Source organism: Canis lupus, chromosome 18, assembly GCF_003254725.2.
Source record: "Canis lupus dingo isolate Sandy chromosome 18, ASM325472v2, whole genome shotgun sequence".
Lineage (NCBI taxonomy): Eukaryota > Metazoa > Chordata > Mammalia > Carnivora > Canidae > Canis > Canis lupus.
Window position 1 is genome coordinate 8,256,912 of NC_064260.1, and position 26,547 is coordinate 8,283,458.

Consider the following 26,547-nt stretch of genomic DNA (forward strand, 5'->3'; position numbering starts at 1 on the left):
TGTGGGCATTTTTTTTTCCCTGTGACTAACATGAAGCTAAGAGCATCTAATAAAACAAAAGCTCCTTGAAATTTGGGGAACTTACTGGATGAACTCTTTTTTTTCTACAGGGAACACCATTTTAACTTTTCTCATTTCACAGTTACATGATGTTGGAGGTGGCCAAATCACATGATTGGCTTTCTGCCCCTATTCCTTAAGTGATCCCAAATTGACCCCTGCTCTCGGGGAAAGAGGGTTTTTCCTTCTAATACAATGAGCTGTTTTCCTTGTGATTACAATGGCTCTTCCTTCCTTCATGGTTCTACTCCGTCTTTAAAGTAGAGTGAGCATTAGGAAGAGGGACTGTGGCCATCGGTTCTTTTTTGGAAGTTGAAGATGAGTTGGAGAATCCCGAGGTTCTAAACTCAGAACACTGTGCTCACAGTTTGCTTTTCCAAGCAGATAAAGGCTTACAGAGGTCCTGCTTGCTCGTTCACCTTTGCAAACTTGACCTTCCTAAAATGAGAGCAAGGCACCTGGAAATATTTACTAACTGAGCTGAACCGCTGCCAGAGCGCACCCGTCAGTGTGCACAAAAGTAGGAAAGTACACAGTGACCGGAACGAGGGCGCTCCCATCGTGCGGGTCTGGACGTGCCTCGCAGGTGCTCCCACAGAGGCGCAGAACCTTTGGACTCTTTCTACCAGCACACGAGGGACACAGCAATTCACTGATAAAAAAAAAAAAAAAAAAAAAAAAAAAGATACACAAAAAACTGTCCCCAGCCTTCCCTGCGTCTTCCCCTCCGAAGTTACAATTGGGGAACAGGTCGTGGGGGTGTCTTTGTGGATAGGTAACGCTGGATTAACATCAAGATTTCTGCTCTTATGGGTCCAGTGGAATTTATATGCTAAACATATATGTCCTCAAGGCTCCAACATGGAAGTTATTGCCCGAGGGGATCCAGGTGAGAGAAATGACTACAACAACCCATCACCTGGTCTCTTGTGAGTATTTTTCATTCTTTTCGGGGGCGTGAGGAAGATCTGCCACTGTAGTAATGTGTCCCGATTGGATTAGACTCAAGTTATGCTGAATAATTTGGAAATATACTTTGGTCCCGAAGGATTTGGGGGTCCTATTTATTCAGTTTGTATTAATGAGGGTGGTTTTTTTTTTCCCCAATATATGTCTTTTTGGTAGATGTTACAACTGACTCTTCCTCCCTATATATTGAGTTTTTCCTAAGTACTAAATGGTTACTTCTTGGGAAGAAATCCAGGCATTTCTGAATCATTTGGAAGTGGATTGAGGCCTCTGCTTCCAAAATAACCGTCTACCTGAGGAGACTGTGATTCACATGTTGGAGTTGATGAAATGGCATCGGGGTGTCTAAGATATTCCGCTCGAGGGTGTCTTTCATCTTAAAACAATCTCGGACTGACTCTCCTTTCTGGATGATCCCAGTCGCTCAGGGACCTAAGTGATGAGCCAGGCAAGTTGGCCTCATCACGTGGCGAACAGCAGTTCACTTCTAAGGACGTTTGATTCGGGCAAATTCCCTCTTGTGGGTCTCAGCAACATTTGTTGATGATGATGATTTTCCAGAACGTGGGGTCCTGTACCCAGTTCCCTCAGCCCTTAAGGAAAGTGCCACCTGAAGGGGCACGGCCTTCCTTGAATGCTCCATATCACTCCCTTTTCAAAGGGAAGTTTGGAGAATATGACCTTGTTTGGAATACGCGGTAGGATTTAGGAAAGCATTCTGTTTTATCTCTTTGGATATTGACTGTGTGTCATTCCCCTACGGTATTAAACAAATAAAACCAAGCTCCATCATATTTGTTTGCTCGGGGAGAAAGGCATGGTAATCTCACTTCTGTGAATGTTACTTCAGGGGAATTCTCTATTGCGTGGATTTATCTGATACCGAATTGCTAAAATGAACAACTCATTCTTCATTCACTTACTCTTCTCCATGAGTCTCCTGCCTCCTAACAACTTGAGCGTGGGCCAGCTCATCTCATTTTGTTGCTGGTCACCACGGCTCTGCTTTTGGTTCGAGCACAAAGCCAGCAGGGAAATGTCTAGAGGCCGCAGTGGACCGCGAGTGGGGGTGACAGTGTTGCCCGAGGGGTACTCTTTCTGCGTCAGTATCTCTGTGGGGTGTGGGCCTCCATGAATCAGGAAGCACAAGACACTTGAGGAGGCAGAGTCACTTGAATTATTAATATTTTGCACACTTGCCAAGGCCCTTGGAGCATGCACAGGAAGGGAATTAGGTGAAACTTTAAAATTGTAACTCTAGATCAGGGTTTCTCGACTGCAGAACGATTACCATTTGGGGCCGGATGATTTCTCCGGAATGGGGGCTGATCCATGCCTTGCAGGATGTTTAGCGGCATCCCTGGCCTCTACCCACTAGATGCCACTAGCACTTTCCTTCCCAGATATGTCAGGCAAAAATGTGTTCAAACATTGCCAAATGTCTCCTGGGGAGGAAAATCACCCCGGTTGAGAACCACTGCTTTAAGACTGAAGGATAACGGTTTACCGGGTTGGGTTTGTTTGTGTGTTTGTTTTTATTCTCCTTCTTTTATTTCCCTAATCATTTTAGTTGTAGCATCTGGGTTCCCTCGGTTTAGATAAGGCATCTCCAAACACTCTGAACACAGAGCAGGCGTACCCAGCACAAGGCTTTGTGGGATATTCCGGCGGTTCTCAGAGAAATGCGAGGTTTAGGAATCGGGTGTTGGATTAACTGTTTCTGACCCTCCTGTTTTCTAAATGAGTTTGGGAGGAATTTTCATGCTTCCCTCTCCCTCTCTGTTCTGCTGCGTGCGTTGCTGGACTTCACTTATAAGCAAACAGCTTCCCAGTTCCATGGGGACCGTGGAACGCTGGGCCCTCTCGGTGGCAAATCTGTCTACCTACCTAACCTTCAGCCCAGGCCCCGGGCAGGCTCTGGCTGTCCAGGAATCTGGCAGGGCTTGCCAGTCCTGTATTCAGTCTAAGCCATCTGATGAGACTCCTGATCTCCCTGCAGCAAATATCACTCTGGATCCTGCCCATGTTTTCTGGATTCCGAGCTGCCTCTCGAGGGAGTCACCGCTCCCCACCGAGGCAAGGTTTTCCTGCCTGGAGCCCAGAATAACACGGCAGCTGCTGAGAACACCTCGAGTCCTTTTGATTTCTCTCCATAGTCACGTTTTATGTTCCGTTTCCCAGACGGGATGAACCAGAAATCATGCTTTTTTGGAAACAGATTTTTCATAGGAAGGAACTAAAACACCCTGAGTCGTCAGCAGCATAGTCGGTGCTCTGAACCCCCAGCCTCGTGCCATCTCGGCTGAATCAGACGGACAGCTTCCCGGTCACCTGCTCAGGGTGTGCTCAGCTCCTCGCGCGTGTGTTGCACTGGCGAACGGCCCTGCATGAGCAGCCGTGAAAATCAGGGAGCCCTGAAAAACGGCCCCCTTTCCTAGGCCCGTCTCCCTGTTCCGGGAGTAGTGAGCAAAGAGACCAATTAATAGCATGGATGAAAGCCGAAGGACAGACGGTCTGCCTGAGAAGAGAAATGAACATTCTTGCTTCTTGATCTATGCCAGCTTTGTACGGGGACAGCTGCTGCCACGGGTAAACACCACTATAAGTTAGCCGTGCCCTAAGGTGTGTGTCACCACAGGCCACAGGGAGGCACGGGGGGCCCGCCGGGCTCTCCTCCCTCCACGCCACCGAGCTCTTATCCTCAGATGAACTTTGTTTTTTGACCAGCTCACTAATTGTGATTGAAAACACCAGCTCCCCAGCAAGGCACAAGCACTGGAGTTAGCAGCAGCAAGACAGGCCCTAATTGCTCCATTTACATAAAAGTAGAAACATACAACGTCTAAATATAAATCTCTGGCACATCGTGCCTTTTGCAATTACAGTAAAATAAGGTACCACAGTTTCCCTCCCGGCTCCTTCTCGCAGCAAGCTGCTCCACCGGGTTCTCCAGGGGCTGCTCCTCGAGGCGAGAACAGAGCCACGCAAACGCTCCAGCGAGTAGTGGGGAGATTTGGGAAGTCGCCAGTGAATCCGGCCGCCCGCACTAGGTGAAAACCGCGGTGGCAGCGGGCCACGGTGCTAGCGCAGACGCGGGCAGGACGAGTCCCCACGCGGAGAGGGCCAGCTCGTGGGGGGCGGGGGCGCTCCCGGGCCCGGCCCGGTCCCCGAGGGCTGGGTTCAGAGCCTCCCAGCTGCACTCACTGCATAGTGATTTTTTTTTCCTCTGTCTCTGTCTCTCTCTCTCTCTCTCTCTCTCTTTCTCTCCCCCTCTCTGAATTCTTTAGCTGCCAAAAGGGGGGAAAAATCAAGAGCTGCTCTTAAAAGAAGTTGCCCTTGCTGGTGCTCGGGGTAAAAATAGAGGCGGCCCGCTCGGAGCGGCTTTGGCCCAGACTCCAGCGCCGCGAGCCGGGCTCGAGCAGCGGCCGCGTCCGGCGTGATCCCTGGGAGCTGCCAGCAGGTGCTGCTCAAGGTACGGTGGCAGGCCGAGCGGCGGGGACCGCAGGGCCGGCCGCGGGGACGCTGCTGGGGGAGGGGGCAGGAAGTGAAAGAGAAACCAAACCCAGGCAGGAAAAGTGGATGCCTGTCAGGAGTTGGGCTGACCGCCCCCCCCGCCCCCACCAGCACCACCAGCACCACCAGCACCACCAGCACCACCAGCACCACCAGCACCAGCACCACCCCACCCCGGGCCCTGGAGTTGGGAAGGGAAGAGATCCCTCCCAGTCCCCAGTGTTCGACACAAGTTATTTTAACCTGCCTGCTTCCTCTTCCACCCCCACTCCAATTTCCACCGAGTGAGGAGGCATTTCCAGGGTGGCTCAGCTCTGAGGCTGGGGATTCAGGTAGAGAAGATGACATCACCGCTGGTGGGCTGACCCGCTGGGAAGGTGGGCACCTCTCTCCGTGGTGGTGGCATCCGGTCCCTGGCCTGACTCTGTCTGAGTCACGCAGGTGTAGGGTCGCTCTCGTCTAGGCAGGGCTCTGCAGATCTCTGGGGCGCCAATGTTGCCAGAGAGCCACCAGGCGTCTCAAGAGTCATGCCACCTAGTATTTTCTGAGCGCACGCGTGCGGGTGCTGGACCCTGCAGTCCAGCGAGTATTGGGGATCCCACTGTATAGACTAGGACACTGAGGCCTGAGGTTATATGGACTCTGAGTTTGTTCTGTGCCACCTCCCTTCCCCCCACCCCCAGACTCATAAACAGGATGCTATTTCCAGGACCCCCCACCCTGGGGTTCACGCCTGGGAGACGGTGGGTTCAGAGGCTCCCTGGGCCAGAGCTCTCCAGGAGTGCTCATCCAAAAGGGCTGGGGAAGTTCCTTTCTTGGACAGGCAGGGGTTGAGTCCATCGGATTCCAAAGCCCAAACCCATGGGCAGTTTTGGAGTTAACCAGCGCTCATCCTGCTTCTGGCTTTCCTTCCCAGACTCCCTCTGCTCCTCTACAACCTAATGATTTAATTTCTTTATTTCTGCATATGCAGTTCTTAGAATACCCCCCACCCCACCCCACCCCGATGTACAGCTCACCATCCACACTTTCTCTGGGTTTAGCCGAGGCAGACCCTCCTACACAGCAAACTCCTGGTGTCCTAAAGGAACCTCCTTAAACTACACATCAGGAGGCCAGAGCCTCTATATTTTGCTTGTGGGCACAGTGAAAAGTTTATTTTATGCATGTTAAATCCTGCATACAAAACAACATATCTGGTCATATGGCTTTCATTAGCTCCCAATTTTGCACATTTTATTCAACTTGTCATGAGTACCCGGCTTATGCTTCAGCTATACTCCTTCAAACAACCCTTCCCCACTATGTTCCTCTGAAGATTCCTTCCAACTGTGTTGTTTCTCAGCCTTGCTGGCAACCCTCTCCCCCAACAGGAACTCTAAGCGACTTAACCCCCATTTCAAAGAATGTTCGTTTCTTTTCATTAATCTCATGTAATGTTTGTAACAATTTAGAAATCGTAGGACTCAAAGTTCTGATAAAGAAGAATGATGTGTGAGCTTGCTTGCTTGCTTCCTTTTTTTTTTTTTTTTTTTTGCTAGTTGGACAGTGATTCTAAAGACTGGGAAAGGATATTTATAAAGTTCACTAGCAGAGAATGACGATTTTCAAAGTTCTTGGTGATAAATGATTTACGAAGCAGACATTCAATTTCGAGATGTAAAATAATAGTGGAAGTCAGGGGAGGGGCAGGCCATCATCCTATAGGTATGCACATTTTCCCATTCTTCCCCCCCTCAATGAAGTATCTTATTTTAAAAAGCAAGTCAGAATCTCTATAAAGAGCCCTGCAAGTTTTCTTCCCTGTAAGAAACAATAAAATACTTTGTAGATAGAGGCAACTTCATGAAGTAACAGATGTTTTATGTGAAGACATAAAACTGAACCTGAATATAATGAGAAGTGTGTGCTCGAGCAGTAAAAGTTGGAAGCTGGACACTCAGGGAGATAGAGCTATGCAATTCCAGTGTTTTTCTAAAAGGTAGTCTAGTCGGTCAGAGGTTTAACTGGCTCAGTGATCACCAAGTAGTGTCCCAGCAGCCAAGAAAGGCTTTCCATTAGATAATGAATTATGAAATATGTCTCACACTGGAAAAACCAGTCATCTGCTGATGTCATGCTGATTCTAACCAATCCCCAACAAAGCCCCAGCCCTCCTCTGTTTGAGTGGTACCAATGTGTGAGTGTGCAAATAAGTAGTACAGTATAAAACTTCAGAGTGCCAATACATGAAGAGGAACTCTTCAGACAGCTCTTACCACATGATACAAGAGTCTGCTGGTGAAAGAGAGAGGACCGGAAAGGTAATGCTTTTTAACTCTTACTTCGGAGGTCTTGACACATTCATAGCCAGAAAGGTTAGAAGGAATTTACTCACTGCACTTCCATGCACGTTGGGATTTGTGCCTTTTTATATTATTCAGGCAGGTTAATACAGCTTTTAATAGCAGAGCATGCAAATAGATTGCGTGTTTCTACAACCCATTCAGCACTTATATACAAGTACATATGCCACAGAGAAAGCTGTTTTGAAGAGTTACATTCACCAACAGTAAATCCAGGGAACACACACACACTCACAGACAGAGGGGATCCAAATATTGATAAGCTCCCCTTATCTAAATGCTACTATTGGGACTCTGGACTGGCTGGGAGTCATTAAACTTTGAGTTTTATTTCAGTCTCTCTTGTAAAATTTAATTGGACTACAAAATGCTTTGGGTACTGTATATGTGACGCCAAAATGCAGGAGATTATGTTAAGTTTTGTATTTCAGAGATGTTTTATTAAGGGGTTAGAGCGCAAATGCCCCCTCCCCATTGCCTTTCACCAGCCCCCACTAAAAAAAACCACAAAAAAAAAAAAAAAAAAAAAAAGGACTCTTTAGGGAATGTGGACCAAGTCTTAAAAAGAAGAGCAGAGTAATTGATGTTCCTGGAGGATAAATCCCAAGCCTGATAGATGGCTTGGAACAGAGAAAGTCTTGCAAAGTAATTGTTTTGCAAAAGGGGGACAGCGTGTCAGATTCAGGAGAGCAGTGCTGTCTTTGCAAACTGTAATTTTACCTCAATGTCCCAATCTATTCACCCTCCCCCCTTTGCCCTCGGATCCTAGGCTTGTAGTAATGGTATTTACTAACTTTTTCCACCCAGAGCACATTGCTTAACTATAATACTCTGAACACACTAGGTGTCAGATATAAGCTGACTGTATCTACAGAAACTGAGGGCTTATGTGTGGGAAAGAAACCGAGAGAGAAGGAAAGCTTTAACAGATGGACCTCTTAAAGATACTTCTGCATGATAAAAGCAATAAGACAGAAAATGAAAAAAAAAAAAAAAGGGTGGGGGGGAGAATAAAAAAAACTCAGAGAGGCATTGTTTAAAAATTCACATTTTTCTTTTTCTGTGAACACTGCAATCCATGATGATTTCATCTGTGCTGGTCCTTTGAGGGGAAAAAGGAGCCTTCAGGAGGCCAGTCCCAGGACAGGCTGGCCCAGGACAGGGCAGGGGGCAGGCTGGAGAAGTCTCCCAGGGCAGAGGAAATAAGCTGCCAGTATATTTTAGAGCCTCTTTTCCCAGGGGACCGGGGATCCACGTCCCAGGGGCATGCTTGTGGTGGCAGACGAGGTGGGAAAGGCCAAGGGGAGCAGTGCAGTGTGCCCAGAGGTCCGGGCGGCGGCTGTCAGCGGCCAGGGTGCGCTGTGTGCAGCCCGAGGGGGCGGCGGCCGGGGAGAGGGTCCAGGTGACAGGAGCAGGTCGCCTGGTGCCGGGGACGGGGATCGCTCGCTGCCCGGCTGCAGTTGGCAGTTGGGAAAAGTCAGAGCGTCTGAGATGCCCCCCACCGAAGTTCTCCGGGGCTCCCCAGCGACCCTGACCATTTACATATGAATGAATGGGGGAAGGGTGCCCTGGGGGGGAGCTCCCCCCCACCCCGGACTGGGGACCGCCGATCGGCCCCAGCGACCTGCCCGCCCCGGGTCCCCCGACCTCCTGCCACCTGTGCGGCCGCCTACCCGCCTACCGGAGGGGGTCCCCCGGCACCCTGGGGTGCAGGGCCCTGGGGGCAGAGCGCTCCCACCCAGGCACCCCGGGAGGCTGGGACGGTGCCTTCCAGGGGGTCGGTGGGTGGGGGGCCTTTCCCCTCCAAGAGAGGAAGAAGGGGAAGCAAGGGGACTGGGCAGAGAAGGCAAAAAAAAAAAAAAAGGAAAGAAATAGAAAAAAAAAAAAAGGGGGAAGTAGAACCAAATTCGGAGGATTTCTTTCAGAAGGGAAAGTAGAACTCCCGAGAATGGTGCTATGGAAGAGAGGTGTGTGTGCGGAACAGTGAGCAGAAGGAAAGCAGCCTGTCAGAAGACGGGTGTCCCTCCCCTTCCTAATCACAGCCTCTACTCACAGACAAACTCCCTCCCTCGCCCATTCACGCACTCACTTAGGACCAATCGTTCTCTCTCCTCTCTCCCTCTCTCTCCTCTCTCTCTCTCTCCCTGTCCCTCTCTCCCTCTCTCTCTCTCCCCCTCTCTCTCCCTCTCCCTGTCTCTCTCTCTCCCTGTCTCTCCCTCCCTCTCTCTCCCTCTCCCTCTCCCCCCTCTGGTCCTCTCCTCTCTCTCCCTGTCTCTCTCCCTCCCATCCTCTCTGTGTGTCTCTGTCTCCCCCCCACCCGTGTCTCCCTCCCTCCTTCCCTCCCTCCCTCTCTCCCTCCCTCTCTCCCTCCCTCCCTCCCTCCTTCTCTCTTACTCGGAGACAGTCAGAACTCTCCTCCCTGACAGCCACAAACCTACAGCACTGACTGCATTCAGAGAGGGAACCTGCAAACAAAACTTCCCAGAAAACTTTTTGTTCTTGTTCCAGAGCATTTGCTGAAGAGGAGGAGGGAGAAAAAAAAAAAAGAAAGAAAGAAAGAAAAGAAAAAAAGAAAAAAGAAAAAAGAAAAAGAGAAAAGAAAGAAAAGGAAGGAAGGAAGGAAGGAGGAGGAAAAAAAAAACCCACAAAAAAAAAAAAAAAAAAAAAACCCAACCCTGTGCGTGAGGGGGGAGGCAAAGCAGGGCCTTTTAAAAAAGGCGACCACGACAACTTTTGCTGCCAGGATGCCCTTGCTCTGGCTGAGAGGATTCTTGGTGGCGAGTTGCTGGATTATAGTGCGGAGCTCCCCGACCCCGGGGCCCGAGGGGCCCGGCGCGGCCCCCGCCTGCCCGGCCTGCGCGCTCACCGCCCTGCCCAGGGATGCCCCCAACTCCCAGCCCGAGATGGTGGAGGCCGTCAAGAAGCACATCCTCAACATGCTGCACTTGAAGAAGAGACCCGAAGTCACCCAGCCGGTGCCCAAGGCGGCGCTTCTGAACGCGATCCGCAAGCTGCACGTAGGCAAAGTCGGGGAGAACGGGTTCGTGGAGATAGAGGATGACATCGGCAGGAGGGCAGAAATGAATGAACTCATGGAGCAGACCTCGGAGATCATCACGTTCGCGGAATCAGGTGGGTGCGGGCATGGGGCGCGGGGGGTGGGGGTGGGGAGCCCGTGCCAGGCCTGGGGGGAGGTCGGGGGGGCGCACGGGCACGGGGCGCCGCGGCCGGGGGGGGGGGGGCGCGGGGGGCGCGCGGGGGGCGAGGCCTCCCCGGGTCCCCAGGGGAGCGCGACCGGGCCGAGCCCTCGGGGCCGCGGAGGAGCTGCAGGCGGGTCTGCGTGCGCGAGGCTCCCGCGCCCTGCCCGCCCTGCCCGCCCGGCCCTGCAGACCACATCCAGGCAGCCCCGCTGGAAGCCCGGGCATTGTCGGGGGCTGCAGGGGTGCAGGGCGGTGGGCTGGGGGCAGGGAGCCCAGGAGGCTTCCGGACCCCATCCAAAGTTTTTATGGGGTGAGTTGGGGTGGGGGGGCGCACGCCGCGCGGAGTGTGGGGTCGGGGTGGGAACAGGCACAGATGAAGTCATTGTCTTAAAACAAACCTTCCCTTTAAAAGTCCAGTCAGGGGCCACACCGACAAGCAGGGCTTACTTAGTGCTGGTGACAGTCTTTTTTTTTTTTTTTTTTACCTTTAGAAACTCTTAGAAGAGCACAAGCATCACATTCGAGGCAGTCAAGAGGGACTTTGGTGGTGGGGGGGGGACAGCTGACATTGAACCAGCAGTCACTTTTGGAACGCTGACTTTTGCTCTCTGAACAAAAAAAAAAAAAAAAAAAAAAAGAGTTTTGTTCTCTGCAAAGTTACTAAGAGCTCCCTGCCAAGGAATGCAACCTTGACAAAGTGCTCTCAGATACTACACTGAACTCTCACTCAATCCTTAAGAGGAAGAACTTTAATAGATTCTAATCATTGGCTCGGGAACATGCTAACCTGTTGCTGAATAGAAAAATACCTGTCACAAGTGTGGCCCCAGCCCCGGAGCCAGGTTATTTTTACAGTTAGGTGACACAGCCCCTTCGCACGCCGCTAGTCCGGGCACGCCCCGGCGCACAGATGTGTTAATACTGTGTTACTTTCATGGTAATGCCAGCCTAAAGAATCGTACCCCTTGCCAAATCCATTTGAAAGGAATGCCATTGTTTTGTTTGGTAGAGCATATGGCCAGTAAAGTATGTGCAGGGACTCCCAGCATTTCTGTTTAAAAGTTTGCCGCAGCAGTATAAACAATTAAGGCAACACTCAGAATTTCCAATCCTGAAAACCTGTTGACTCAGATGTTCTGTTTTCAAGAAAACCCTGCCAGACCTGGGCATCCTTTTCGGGGAGCAGATAGCCTGCTGGCTTCCTGGCTCCCCTGGGAGGAGAAGCCCTGATGTCCCACGAGCCTCCTGGCAGGACAGTGTCTCCCTCTCCCTCGGCAGAGGCTTCTTTTAAAAGAAGGTCTTTCTTTCTCTAAGCTCTTTCTTGATGCAGCCCCCGAATGGCACGAGGGTTAGGACTTTATCTTTCGAAGCTTACTGAGGGACAGAGTCAGGTTGGCGATTTCACGGGGCCGCTCACCTTTCCTGGGGGGCGAGGTAGGAGGGAAGGTGCTTACTGACACTGAGTCCAGTGGAGGGGAATGGATTCCCGGGGTCCACAGGTCTGCTCCCTGTGCTGGCACAAAGGGACCCTGGAGGTTTTTATAAACCAGTCACCCCACATGATGGCCTTAATTGCAGGTCCTACTCAATTGGCTTTCCCGGCGTCAGATGACTAAGTGTACCTATGCCTCTGACCACTTTTAATATACACCTGATGCTCTAGCAACAGCCTCTCTTTCTGACTTCGCTGACTTGTCTAGCAAATCATGCTCTTGGCCTTGAGAGGTTCTGCAGAGAAAGAATTTGACCTTTTACATTCTTTCTTACTTATGGCCTTCATCTCAGTGGCAGTCTTTTTCTCTTTTCTATGAACTCTTGTCATTTTTTTTTTTTTTTTTTAGCTTTCCTGTTAGGTGTTTAGTTTAAAAGACATGGAGTTACTTTTTTCAAAGGTGATTCATTTGACTCACACGCTGACTCCAGTTTAAGGCTTGTAATGGAAAACTCCTCCTGGTTGAGTTTACAACTTGACTTTGGATGAGCTGCGGGAGTCACAGAAAATGTTTATGACCCCTACTTATTTTCCTCATCTGAGAAGTTTCCACACCTCAACTTCAAGTTGATTTACTATGATTTCGCGGAATTAATGATTGCTGTATGGACAACCTGCTCCTCCAAGTGGTACTCCAGATGAGTATTTTGTTGCTGATTCTGCTAACTAGGAAAGAGCTTCATCCACTGAATGTACAGAAATGTCTTCTTGCTTTTGGACTAATTCAACCTTCGGAATATCCAAACTATGTCAAATGTAAGAATTGGGGGAGTAGCAAAGGAGAGTCATTTGTCGTCCTTCTGTAAACTATTTGGTACGGCACGGAACCCGGTTAGTGTCCCTGATGCCGGTGCCACCGACCCATACCCATAGATGTATCTTTCGACCTTAAGATCCCTCAGCTGGGGGGATTCGTGTATAATTTTTGCCTCCACCCTTCTTGGTGGTTAAATAAGGCCACGACACGGCCTAGCAGTTGAGGGACCGCAAACAGCTCGTGTCTAGGACTCTTAGGAACTGAGTTTGTCCCATTGGGGCTCAGTGGAGAGCGCCCCATCCTTGTAAGGCTGCTATGAGTTGTTACCAACTAAGTGGCAAAGAGCTGCTCTCGGGCTCTCTGAAATTTATTCCAACAAATAAAAATTATTTTTTTTAACGCATGTCACCCCAGATAGCTCACCAAGATCACTCCATTCTTTGGCCGGCTGGCATAGAATGCCGCTGTGTTTACCTTAAGACCGGAAAGGAAAAGAAGAAGGGATGGGTAGGGTCAAGTCAGCGTTCTCTATAATTGTCAGTGAAATCCATGTCCTTCTGGATGGCTGTATCCTATTTTATCTTCCTGTGATCTGTGATGATATAGGGGCAGTCAGTGTCCACTAACAGCACATCACTGAGTCTCCATAGGCTGCCAGATTTACACGCTGATTATGGCAATCAGCCTAGTGGATTGATAGCGCTTGGTGAGGATCGGATAGGGACAGAAAGACAAGTGAAGCGCCAAGAAGCGGGAAGTGCTCACTAAGCCCAGGTGTTGTTGAAAGTAACATGGAAATCTCCCCCTCTTGGAGGGTTCCAGTTACAGGCGAGTTGAATTAGAAATACTTCCCAAACAGAGGTCTAGGGAGGCTTGCTTGGATGACGATCTGTCTTTCCCAGCCCAAGAAAGCCATCTCAAGGGGGAGTCGACTCCCACCAAGCCCGTGCCAGCCTAGGGACCCTTCCTGAGACTTCTCCCTCACTGAAGGGCGCCTTTAGGGGTTACAGGCTTTCTTCTCCGAAGAAGGAGAGATGAGTGGCCACAAGAGGGCGCATTCCAAAGACTTTTGCTCCTTAGCAGTCAATCTAGGGAAAGGCAATTTCACCTCCTGGAAGCCCCAATCTGTAAGCGCCCAGATCCTGGTGATTATCAGTGCCCCCCCCCCTTCCTCTCCAGCTCCAGGAGAAAGTTAGGATTTTATGGGATGAGAGAATCACGACTACCTGTGACCCAGTAAAGGAGACAGAGGAAAGGAAATGGGAATTCTAGGGATACATATGAACATTCCGGAGCTCTATGGAAGACAGAGGAATGATACATTTCAGAAGCAAAACAAAGCAGAGCGTGGAGAAATGTGACCATGAATCATCAGCAGCACTGATCTGCTCACACATCTCTCCCTAAGACGGCTGGCTGCCTGGGCTTTTACCAAAACGCCTTCCATCTTTCCTCATTTTGTTGCCTGGTCTGCCTGGCTTATCAACGCTTTTCACCAGCGACAAATGACAAGTGACTTCCAACAGGGAGGAAAGGGCTGTTTGCTGAACGCCTTGTGAGGACTTGGGTGCAGCTTCGGGGGATGCGTTTGTTTCTGAGCTGAGGCTGGAGCCAAATGGTGGAGGCGAGACAAGAAGCGAGATGCCTAGTGGTTTGGGCCTGTGACGTAGGTGGGTCGGAGTTGGGGCGGGGTGGGGGGGAGCCCTCGGAGGGCAGAAAGTCAGCTTTCATATTTGGAGAACTGGGAGTCCTACCTTCCCCGGCACTTTTAGTGAAAACACGTATTTGTCTTGGCCCCTCTTCTGCTAAACTATCCTGGAGCATGAGCTGTAGATCAGAATGTCTCCTACTCCACCGGTCCCTAAATCCAGAATCCAAAGTGTAAAAGTTCTCAGGAACTTTGGAGGAAGTCTCTGAAATTTCTGTGGGCTGAATCTTAAGAATTTTCTCTCCTTCTTTGCGGAAACTAACCCCCCCCACCTCTCTCTCTCTCTCTTTCTCTCTCTCTCTCTCTATTTCATCACCATTGAAATGGAAGACACCCGAATGTGGTCGAGCATTTACAATTCAATAGCAGATCCTAAGGGGGAAAAAAATACCAAGGCTAACAAAATCAACCAGATAATTTATGACCAAAGCTATAGTTCTCCTCCAGGCAAAACCCTCAGCGGCAGGTTAAGGGAGGCATACCCTTTAAGACCCCACTTGCTGCCTTCTGCACAAACCACTGGAAACAGTCCAAATGCAAAGCTAGTGCTTCCGAGAACACACAGGCCGGCCTGGTAGCCTGGACGCCCATACCCCCGACGACACCAGAGCTAGGCACAGCGGAATCGGGGGCAGAATGGAAAATTAAAAGTAACGGCCACATTTTACAGCAAGGCTTTCTCCCCCATGGCGAGTTAAAATCCTCTGTAAACAACGAGATTTTCCACATTCACGTTAGAGACATAATCATTACCCCTATGTATGAGGGCAGCATACTTTAGGCAGGACCCTGGTGAGGAAAACAAAACAGAACACAAATGAAACACTGCGTGTGTGTGCGTGTGCGTGTGCGTGATGCGTGTGTGTGTGTTGCTTATTTCGTTGGAAATGTTCCTACGCCCACAGATCCGAGGTGCAGGGCTTGAGGAAGAGCAGAATTTTGAGTCCTGGTATGGGGGGAGGGGAAGAACGAACAAACGAGGGGCTTGCTTGCTTAACCCTTGGCAGGCCTGCTTTCCTGATGGAGTTATTAAAAACATTTGAAAAATCCTGAAAGCAAAGGGAAAAGGTGCTTTTTCGGGTTATTCTTCCCTCCAGGTTGCGGCCCTCCTTCTGCCCAAAGCCCCCACCCCCCTTGCCCAGCAACTGGAAGGTGTGATCTTTGTCCTTCCTCCTCCTCCTCGTTTTTTTTTTTTTTTTTAAATACACCTTTCTCTCTCCCTTCGATTTGTCCACCGACCTCATAGAGGTTTCAGTGATGAGATATTATCACCCACATGGGTTTGCGTGGGACTTTCTTAGTGAATTACTCAGGCAGAGAAGGCTGTGATACAAGCCTTGCTCACGAGCCTCTGGAGGGAAAAAATAGCACAGAGGATGAAAAGAATATTATCAGAGTAGGTAATGAAAGGTTAGCAACGCCAGCGGCTCTATCTGGGCAGGTAGGTGCTGATGCAGGAACACAGTGCGCACCTGTATACGCTGCTAAGGCTGTACCTGTTCACAAAGCATTGTGGGAAGGCTTCCATTTCAGGATTTGATGCAGGAGATAGTTAAGTCAAACCCGAGACTGATTAGTAATTGATCCCAAACATCTCAGCCTCAGGCACCCTCCTTCCATTTTTCAAACTGTCACGCGTAGGGATTTGAAGATTGGAGCATCCTGAAAGCATCACTGCAGTATAACAATCTCTCTTAGGTAAAATGCAGATAAAGGGAACATAATCGGGTGACTAGGTATATTTTGCACACCTAAGAAACTTGAGGGTCGTAATAGCTTTTCTGAAACCTGCAGCCCTGATAAATATTAATCATCTCAGCTTCTAGCTGTCTCATTCTCTCCACCCCCTTCTGCAATGAAAGCTAAAAATGTAAAAGAGAAAAATATATATATATATATTGCACTGCTTAATAAGTCAAATACAATAGAACTTTTAAATTGTACCTGCATATAAGGTAGACATTAGGAAGACTTGCATCTCTCTCTTCCCCCTGTTCTCCTGAGCATTATGGCAACAGCATTTTCATGGAATTGGATCTGTTTTATTTTTTTTCCCTGATAAAATATCATGCAATATACAAATAGCAGTTCCAGAAATGGACACCAGGAGAAGGAGGCGACAGGCATGTCAATTAGTAGGGGGAAAATCCAAATGTCAGAAATATGGGGGAGAGATACAGCACACAGGCAGTGGATGCGAATGCAGGGAACAGTCTTTCGAGCTCAGATCATTAAACCAATGCATAAATCAGCGCTGTGCCTCTCCCCAGTACGCAGGCGATGCCGTACAGTTAATTATCAGCCAGGACCAGGTTGAAAGTCATTTTATGATGCCTCTCTGATCCTAATATAACAGCACCTGACAGATTGAGCCCCCTCTAATGAGTACTCTCTTTGTACGATCCTCTCCCAGGAACACTAAATCATTTGCTTCCAAGTACAGCTGCCTGTGAAGAAGGGGTGGGGCTATATCATGCCTTAGAAACCTGCTCTTGTGGAACGAGGGGCTGTCCTGTGGGCTGTTGCTGGAAAACCAGGGACCTCAGCCCCCCTGGCCCTACAAAAGGCAATTTGCATGTGCTCTGGCTCCTCCTGTCAAGTCAGCCAATTAGCACCCCTTGGCCCCCCTCACCGCACCCCACCCCCCAGCATCTATGGACTTCTCCGGACTCTATTCATGGAAAGTCAGAGGGATGCTGGTTCCGCACTGCCACCTGGACCCTCTGTCTTTACCCGAGGACCATCTATCTACCTTCACCCTGGCCCCTCCTGTCAAACCTGGTAAAAGCAGAGCGGAGGAGCCTGTGGGAATGGGTTACCTGAAACCCAGAGAGCTTTCCCATCCCGAGGACGAGTCGGATTCTCCAGTTTCACACTCTTTCCTAGAAAAACAAAACACAACTTGGTGCCCTCTGGCTTCTCTAATTTAGCAGCTACTATCTCTCTGTCTTTCCAGTGGCACCCAGCACAGTTTAGGGTTTCAGGAGCTGGCCTGCATAGAGGCAGAAGGGAGAACAGCAGGTAGCTTGTTAGGATTCTAGGGGGGCAGGGTGGAGGTGCCTGCCCTGGAGGGGGGCTGCCCACTCCTCCTCCGGGGGGGGGGCGGCTCCAGGGCCTTGGGGGGCTTCCGAAGGACCCTACCACTGCTGATTGTCTTTTCAAATTTAAATCATTAAGCTCTCCTTCCTGGAATCTTCACTTTTGCTTTCCCCCAAAAAACAGACAGCAACAGAGAACCCACCAGTTTTCAGCCAAGGGAAATACTGCGTTCACATTTTGAAAAGAAATCATGCCCCTGACAAAAAAAAAAAAGAAAGAAAGAAAAAGACAGTCTCCCCTTCTTCTAACTGCTGTCGACTCTGGTGATCTAATTGTAAACCTAGCTTTATTATTCATTTCAACTCTTGCCAGAGACCCAAGGCCGGAGGCAGAGGACCCCCGCCCCCCACCCCCGGCACCCCCATCATCGTGGCCAGCGTGCTAGCAACGTTATACCGAGATGCCAGAGAATCTTTCGTATACATATGTAGCCCTTCCTGGCCCCGGCCTCAGCGAATTTACCACTATCAGAATCACAGTGTGCAGAGTGTGTTAAATTAAGAACAGAATCTACAGTGCGCAATGCACAGAAAAGCCTGCCTTCTGCTGCAGAGAACTTGAAACTGTGCCGAAAATTTATAGTACCGTAAACATCTCAGGGCTGAGAGTGATAAGTATGGCTGGATTTCCGTTAGCTATAGAAATCCAGGCAGGGAGACCCTCCTAGGGAGTTGCGAGTTCTAAGATGAACTCCTCCAACCCTGTCCTCAGATTCGGGTCCGAGATGCACGGCGGACGGCGGACGGTTGTGAGCAGGTGCACGCAGGAGGCGGTCAGGCAAAGGGGGCGTGTCCCATGGACCACCAAGTGGTAAAAGTGCAAATAAGGGGGAAGGTTTGCTCAGGCAGAGAATTCTCGTCTGGACACCTGCTCCCGAGAGTAGACGTAGTTGCGTGCGGAGACATACAGGTGCTTGCGGAAAGAGGAGGGAACGGTTTACATTAGGCAAGAACTGAATGGTCTCTGAATCCAACTGCCTCGCCAGTGTGGGGATTTCCTCGCTGTTAGTAGCAGTTGCTGTAATTGGGGCTCATTAGAGCTGCATTCAGAAAGGAAGCAGGCAGAAACGGGGGACGCGGCAGGAGGAGGTGGATCTCCTAATCTGATGTAACTCCATGCTGAAGATGCGCTTGCCTACCTCCTGGGAAGTGCCCGGGCCGTGACTGTGTGTGTGTGTGAGAGAGAGAGAGAGAGAGAGAGAGAGACTCTCTGACCTGGGACATCCTAAATCAGACATTGGCTGGAGGGGGTGGTGGGGCAGGGGAGTGATGTGGTCTCATCTGAAAACCCAACCCTTCTCCAGGGCGGCCACTGATGATGAGGTGTGGGGAGCAGGAGGGTTCTAGGCAGCGGTCACCGGCTGGGGCTGAGACAGCGTATGGGATGCTCCTGACCTGAACCAACAGGTGTGGCTGAGCCACCCAGGACCGGGCACTGAAAGGGGTTGGAGTTGAAGGCGAAGCAGCTGAGGTGGAGCCCAGAGTCCTGGGAACTTTCTGTGTATACCTGCTGCAATGATTGCAGAGGGGCCTGGCTCCCTGCTGGGGGGTGTGGGGGGCGGATGTGGGGAAGGGCTGTGGCGGTGACCCAGGCAAGAAACGATGGAGGGGTGGGGCAGGGTGTGGCCAGGGCTAGCTGGGTGGCACCCGCCACGCTCACTTACGTGGGGGGTGTCCGTGCATTTCTGTGGGCAGAGCGGGGCTTCCGCAGCTCGCCAGGGCTCGCAGTGCGCCTTCATCCGTGCTGTGCCAAGCCCGCCGCATGATGGGTCAAATGTCACTACGTCATCCCCATCTCATAGAAGATGAAACTGAGATTAAACAGTTAGTGCTCAGACGCAGAGCCCCCCAGGCTTCCGGACACTGACAGTCTAAGGCTCTCTTCTCTCTCCAGCCAGGCGTTGACAGACTTGCTCTGGAAAGGGCCGGAGAACAAATATTTTAAGCTCTGCTCTGGGGGCCAGTCTCGGTTGGGTCTGCCCGACTCCATGATGGAGCACAGGAGCCAGCCACAGACAAGCCGTAAAGAAGTGAGCCTAGCTGTGGTCCCAGGAAGCCTCATTTATGGGCACTGGAGTGTGAATGTCCTATAAGTTTCACGTGTCACAAAATGCTCTTTCCCTTCAGCCATTTCCAACTGTCAAAACCCTCCTGGTGGCCGGTGGGCCGTGACCCGCTGACCCCTGCTGGAGACGGTGGCAGAGGTGCCACGCTCGCCCGAAATGAGTGAGTGGTGACCCCCCAGCACAACTAACGAGTGTCCCTGCTCTCTCTTGTGCTGTGTTTCGTCTGCAGGCACAGCCAGGAAAACGCTGCACTTTGAGATTTCCAAAGAAGGCAGTGACCTGTCGGTGGTGGAGCGTGCAGAAGTCTGGCTCTTCCTCAAAGTCCCCAAGGCCAACAGGACCAGGACCAAAGTCACCATCCGGCTCTTGCAGAAGCACCCCCAGGGCAGCTTGGATGCGGGGGAGGAGGCCGAGGACATGGGCTTCCCGGAGGAGAGGAACGAGGTGTTGATTTCTGAAAAGGTGGTGGACGCACGGAAGAGCACCTGGCACATCTTCCCTGTCTCCAGCAGCATCCAGCGCTTGCTGGACCAGGGCAGGAGCTCCCTGGACGTTCGGATTGCCTGCGAGCAGTGCCACGAGACGGGCGCCAGCCTGGTGCTCCTGGGCAAGAAGAAGAAGAAGGAGGAGGAGGGGGAAGGGAAGAAGAAGGACGGAGGAGACGCAGGGGCCGGGGGGGACGAGGACAAGGAGCAGTCCCACAGACCTTTCCTCATGCTGCAGGCCCGCCAGTCTGAAGACCACCCTCATCGGCGGCGGCGGCGGGGCCTGGAGTGTGACGGCAAGGTCAACATCTGCTGTAAGAAACAGTTCTTTGTGAGCTTCAAGGACATTGGCTGGAACGACTGGATCATCGCCCCCTCCGGCTATCACGCCAACTACTGCGAGGGTGGGTGCCCGAGCCACATAGCAGGCACGTCGGGGTCCTCGCTCTCCTTTCACTCGACCGTCATCAACCACTACCGCCTGCGGGGTCACAGCCCCTTCACCAACCTCAAGTCGTGCTGTGTGCCCACCAAGCTGAGACCAATGTCCATGCTGTACTACGATGATGGGCAAAACATCATCAAAAAGGACATTCAGAACATGATCGTGGAGGAGTGCGGGTGCTCATAGAGCACCCCCGGCCCAGGGGTGGGGGGACAGGAGCCGGAGTTGTCCAGAGAAGAGACGGTGGCAAAACAAAAAACAAAAACAAAACAAACAAACAAAAACAAAAGACAAAACAACAACAACAAAAAAAGAAGAAATGTTTAAGGTTTCTGAGTTAAACAAGCAGGAAAAAAAGATAGAGATTAAGAAAAAAATAAATAAACTAAAAAGCAAAACCTGAAACAGATGAAGGAAGATGTGGCGAAATTCCTTAGCCAGGGCTCAGAGATGGAGCAGAGGACGAGATAGGAATTGGGAGGGAGAGGAGAGCGGCACACCCTTCATTTCTTCTGATATCGAGGTGATGACATCCGTCGCTTACGCGGGAGTATTGTCCCCTCCTTTTCAATCCCCTTTCAGTGTGAGCCTCGAGGTCAACTTGTCTAGTCTGCAGTCATGTGGGCTGGCACAACCCAAATAGCATCTAGAAAGCCATGAGTCCGAAAGAGCCGGTTACAGGCGCTTTCCCACCCAATTACCCAGGTTGTAAGGTATGTCTGTGTGACCCTCTCTCTGTGTATATCAGCCCGTGCACACACGCACACAGACACACACACACACACACACACACATCCACACACAGAGGCATTTCCACACGACACATGCATACATGTACTGGTAAGAGAACAATAGTGTGCAGGCGGTCACACTTCTTTTTTCTGCACCAGTTTTGCAACAGAGCAAAACGAAACAAAAACCAACCTTAAAAAAAAAAATTTGAGAACAAGAATGGGAAGAGAGAAAAATCAAGGAACAAAGAATACCAAGTTACATTTCGTTAAGGTGCTTATGATCTTAGTACTATGCAACCTAATAGGTTTGAAACTGTTTACCTGAGAGAGAACAAAATGAGAGACTTTTTTGTATTGGAAGTAACCTGATTAATTTTTATTTTCTTCAAGGAGAGATACTTGAAAGGAATATGTTTGTCCATCTGTTGGATCCAAACATTTCTATATTTTGTAAATGTTGTTTTTTTTTTTATCGTTTACTATTTGCACTACAATGGTGTTTGACCTGTCTAATCCTTATTTAACAAGTATTTTCTTTGGGTGGGGGTGGGGGGGTTAAGAGCTGCACTTAATGTGAGCTATAAAAGAACTGCTACAGCACACAAAATAGCTATTTTTATTATTATAATTATAATTATTATTATTATTTTGTACCTTAAAAAATAGACACATACACCAAAGACATTTGTGTGAGCCTTTAAACAGTCTGTCTGTGGTTGGTATCATTCACCATCAGTGAGTCAGGGGTTGGGATTCAAGGCAGAGTAGGGTGGATTGTGTTCAGGCCTCGAAGACCTGAGAAGTTTGGTTTTTGACTCCTTTGACATCCATGAAACGGGCCATTTCATACTGGATGTACAGTAGTTGTACACTGTCGGCTATCATGGAACACTACATGCTTGTGTGTGTATATGTACGTCGCTCGTGCATATGCATACCTGTGTGTATATATACATGGATCGCATCATGCCCATGCACATTTTAAGCACGTCAGGCTGTCATTTTGTAATGTTCTTAAAGCAATGAATGTTTGTGTGCAAAACACAGTATTTTTAAGAAGGATAGGCTATAGTTTTTGCTTTTCCTCTGAACTAGGTGGGCACATTTCAAAAAAATGTGGATGGGAAGAAGCCTGGAAACTCCAGTGAATATTGAGCAAGACCCTCTTTTGTTGTGCAGGGATCCAGCACCCTCTCTTTCTTGCCCCTCACCTCCATCCCACCAGGTATTCCCTGCAGGGAAAACAGGAAACTCATGTTCTTCAAGGTTCTAGGCTGATTTTTTTGCATGCACGACTTTTATTTATTTTCCATTGGAATCAATCTTAAATCAGAAAGCTTTTTCAGAAAGAACAAAACCTAATCTTTAGGCCAGAAGAAGAGTTGGGTACCTTTTTTTTTTTTTTTTTTTTTTTTTTTTGTGATTAAGGCCTAAGCGTGAGAAATCTTACTTGCTGGGCTAAATAATGTTGTTGTCACTAGCTAAAAGATAAATAACTTGGAGAAAAGTCTTGAGAGATTGGGAAGAAGGGAGAGAACGGCAGGGTGGCAGCAATGGTAAAAATCCCTAATGTTTTAATTTACAGCCCAAACTTCTGATATATAAGTTTGTATGTATTGACTCAGATGCAAAAAAGAAAAAAAACACACTTCATTTTATAAATATCAAAGTACATGCTTAAAGCTAAATTTCTACTAATTTATTCCATAGTATTTAGCTTGCCTAGAATAGCTAATAAGTTATTCACTTATATGTTTTTGAAAATACAGAGCCTTGTTTTTACTGACTTGTTTGTAGTTTGCAAAAATTGAAAAAAATACTAATAATTTGGAAAAATTGCATTCGTTAGTATTTTGTAAAATACAGAAGCTTTCAGCCCTCTGTCAGTTCATAGATTTAAAAAGATTAATGGTAGGAAAATAAAATTGTGAGAAACCAAATGCTCCTAAAGGTGGTTTAGCTCTTCTTGAGATATATATACTAAATTGGTGTCCTAGAACTCCAGGCTGTATGTAGGCAAATTATTTTAATGTTATTACTGGGTAGATATACTTAACTGCATCTCGAAGTCCGCCCTTTCTTCTGCAAAAATACAACATGTACTACAAGGGAGTGGACTCTAATTAATTGTAAGAGGGAGAGCATGCAAAGTTGGTACTTGCTTCCTCACTCTTAACCGTTGGCCGGGAGATCGTTGAGGTTGGCAAGGTGGGCACCGTGAGGAAAGTTTCAAGGTGAGGGGGATGGTGATGTTCAGCTTTACAAATTTGCATGAAAAATTTAGAGGGCCTTTCAGACTGCTTTTTATGTGGTAGTGGCACTAATAATGGAACCCGCAAAGATAGCGTGTAGAACCAAGTCCTAGTGCACAGGGCACTAGCAGAGATGGTCAGAGCAGTGGGAAAAGCAGGCCGCTCAAAGATAGCTGCCTGTTGGTGGCTCCCATTCATCTCAAGTGTGTGCACCATCTTTTTAAGCCCTTTAAAAGAGTGCTGGACACAGTTGGGGGTGAGATGGAGTTTGGTTAGTGGCCATAGTAATTGCAAACAGAGCAAAATGAAATCCCACGTGACAATATTTGAATGGGATGTGTTAGTTGAGATGAAATGATTGGGTTATCAAGCATCCCCAATCTTTGACATTATTTCATTACATTTATGTGGCCTTGAAACAGAATTAGAAATTGCTGCTATCTTTAATAATCTTGGAAGATACGCAGGCTTGTAAACAACCACACTTTTCATGTAGCAGCATGAAGCCAAAAGAAAAAGCTTTTAAATTCTACGATATTGGTTCTTCACAGTAGGTTTTCCTTAAAACAGGGTGGCTCTATCTGATCTTAGCATCTCTCTGCTCTTTCTCTAGGGCTAATCTCTAGGCTCTTAAAAATCTACTCATACCAATCTTAAAAGCTCTGAAAAGTATTTTTTAAGAATGATAATTATTTGGTAGTTTGGGTTCTTTCTTTCTTTCTTTATCTTTATTTAAAAAAAAAAAAAAAAAAAGCATGGCAAGTTCCAGCACACTGAGTTGAGATTTTCTTGTCCCTGAAGACCAATCAATTTCATAGATATTTAAGATTGATTCCACACTTTGTTTTCAAGGAGAATGCCTGCATTCTCCTCTAAGGAAGAGCAAATGAATTTTGTTTTTCACCCCCACGGGATTGGACCTCAAGAAGTAACTCTAAAAAACAGAGAACACAAATGCCTCAGTTGTATTAAGCTTAGATTCAAATTATTATGTTCACTTGAAAAAATGATTTCCTGGGGGCCTTTTGGCAACTTCCCTTTTCAATGTAGAGAAGAACTTAGTCACCCTGAAACCCTACACAATAAATGGAACTTGTAGATGTGGGCAGAAGGTTTGGGGGTGGACATTGTGTGTGTTTAAATTAAACCCTTTATCACTGAGAAGCTGTTGTATGGGTCAGAGAAAATGAATGCTTAGAAGCTGTTCACATCTTCAAGAGCAGAAGCAAACCACATGTCTCAGCTACATTATTTATTTTTTATGCATAAAGTGAATCATTTCTTCTGTATTAATTTCCAATGGGTTTTACCCTCTATTTAAATGCTTTGGAAAACAGTGCATTGACAATGGGTTGATATTTTTCTTTAAAAGAAAAATATAATTATGAAAGCCAAGATAATCTGAAGCCTGTTTTGTTTTAAAACTTTTTATGTTCTGTGGTTGATGTTGTTTGTTTGTTTGTTTGTTTGTTTTTATTATTATTTTTTTTTTGGCATACTACATGCAGTTCTTTAACCGACGTCTGTTTGGCTAATGTAATTAAAGTTGTTAATTTATATGAGTGCATTTCAACTATGTCAATGGTTTCTTAATATTTATTGTGTAGAAGTACTGGTAATTTTTTTATTTACAATATGTTTAAAGAGATAACAGTTTGATATGTTTTCATGTGTTTATAGCAGAAGTTATTTATTTCTATGGCATTCCAGCGGATATTTTGGTGTTTGCGAGGCATGCAGTCAATATTTTGTACAGTTAGTGGACAGTATTCAGCAACGCCTGATAGCTTCTTTGGCCTTATGTTAAATAAAAAACCTGTTTGGGATTTATTTTTTATTTTTATTTTTATTTTATGTCTTATTGGTTTTCCAAGATCAACTTTGCACACATACGGCTACACCCTTTGCTGGGTGATTATTTCGTTTCTCCTGTAATTATCGAGAAGCGTATGAGAAACAGACTGAATGGGAGAGAGAAGACAAAAGCTGGATGGAACAAGAGTACTCAGAGAGGAAAAGAATAAATATTGCTGTGGCAGGGCTTTGTAATAGGCTGCAGATGCTTGGACCAGTAGTAGTTATATTTTATTCATTTTGTTAATTTCCCATTTCTCAAAGTGTAGTGGCAAGTAACATGAAATAAAGTAAAATTCCTGCCTTCCCTCCCCCTTCCCACATCCCTCCCCCTTCCCTTCTTTCCTCCCTCCTTCTCTCCTTCTTTCCTTTCCTCCTTCCCTCCTTCTTCTCCCTTTCCCTTCTGGCTAGAAAATTGGTATTGCAGGGAGTGACTAGGGCTAGAAACAGATATAACTTAGGAAAGAAAAGAACCAGGACCAACAGGACCAAAATGGAATCACAGAAGTACAGTCAAGACCAAATTGGCTGTTTGATCTTTTCTTCTATAGGTTTTGCTCTAGTATCTGTGTCCATCAAAGGGGTTATATGGAGATACTAGCACCTGGTAATGCCCATGTGAGCCAAGCAAGTCCCCGTGTGACCACCCAGTAGATGCTTTCCCTGTTTTTACAGATGAATTAGAGGCATGAAGTAACATTAATTGGAACTAGAATTTCAAGCCAGGTCTATATTCAAATCTAAAGTGTAGTAGTAGTAGTAGCAACAGCAGTAGCAGTAGTAGTATTTTGCTGCTCTGTATGCCAATAGATTCAGATACAGATTCCTCATGTACTGAGAACAAAAAGGAGGGAGTGGGGGTGGGGTTTGGAGTTGAGTGTTGAAGACACTTTAAACTTCTTACCACAGACACTTTATACCCACCGGACAGTTTACTTAACTCCAAGTAAAATGCCAAGTTCATGTAAATTCACACAAAACCCTTTTTATTTGTTTTAGGTAGGAAAGTTACATTTTTTTGAAAATTAAAAAATAAGAGTTGTTACAGTTTTGCTTTATATTTGCAAATATGTCTTATTTTTCCATTCTTTTATTTTGCTGGATGAAGCCTCTTACCCAAAGTATTCTACTTTGAGGGCTGAGCGATATTTGTATGTACGTGTGCATGGGTGCACGTGTGCACCCAGGAGCATGTACATTAGTCTTCAATTCCCACCAGATTTAATAATGATTGCATATTAGGAACTAAGTAAAAACCCCAGTGAATTACAAATGAGTGACATTAATAGGAAATTTGTACAGATGTTATCAGAAGTTAAAGCAAAAAATGACTGAAAGGAAGCAAAAGTCAGTATAGAAAAATACATAAATAACTATATATACATACATTGCACATTTAACATGTGATGAAGATACATATAAAGGGCACAGAAAGAGAGAGAATGAGTCATCATTTAAAGGGAAGATCTAAACTCATTTTATATAGGGGTTTGGTGTTTTCTCAGAAAACAGTTGTCTGTCTGGGGAGGGAGGCACCCCAAGGAAAGGGAACAAGCGCCCCATTACTTG

At 47.8% G+C, this 26,547-nt stretch overlaps 1 protein-coding gene and 1 long non-coding RNA gene across 4 annotated transcripts in view; one reads left to right on the plus strand and one right to left on the minus strand.

Annotated features, from left to right (window-relative positions):
* LOC112661380 (uncharacterized) overlaps positions 1 to 16,629 on the minus strand; it is a 111,938-nt gene extending 95,309 nt beyond the window's left edge. For all 3 annotated transcript variants that reach the window (XR_007403467.1, XR_007403468.1, XR_003137630.3), the window contains exon 1: positions 15,989 to 16,629. This is a non-coding gene — a long non-coding RNA (uncharacterized LOC112661380). The remainder of the gene's footprint in view (positions 1 to 15,988) is intronic.
* On the plus strand, positions 5,293 to 24,954 carry INHBA (inhibin subunit beta A). The gene is made up of 3 exons (XM_049096313.1): positions 5,293 to 6,845; positions 9,396 to 10,019; positions 19,438 to 24,954. Exons 2-3 carry the CDS (start codon positions 9,632 to 9,634, stop codon positions 20,322 to 20,324), a joined length of 1,275 nt encoding a protein of 424 aa, XP_048952270.1. The 5' UTR covers positions 5,293 to 6,845; positions 9,396 to 9,631; the 3' UTR covers positions 20,325 to 24,954.
* The last annotated feature ends 1,593 nt before the right edge of the window (positions 24,955 to 26,547 follow it).

Excerpts from the sequence above, each read along its gene's own strand:
- INHBA (XM_049096313.1), top strand. The coding sequence starts at position 9,632 with ATGCCCTTGCTCTGGCTGAGAGGATTCTTGGTGGCGAGTTGCTGGATT. Across the intron at positions 10,020-19,437 it reads CATCACGTTCGCGGAATCAG|GCACAGCCAGGAAAACGCTG; the intron begins GTGGGTGCGGGC and ends TTTCGTCTGCAG.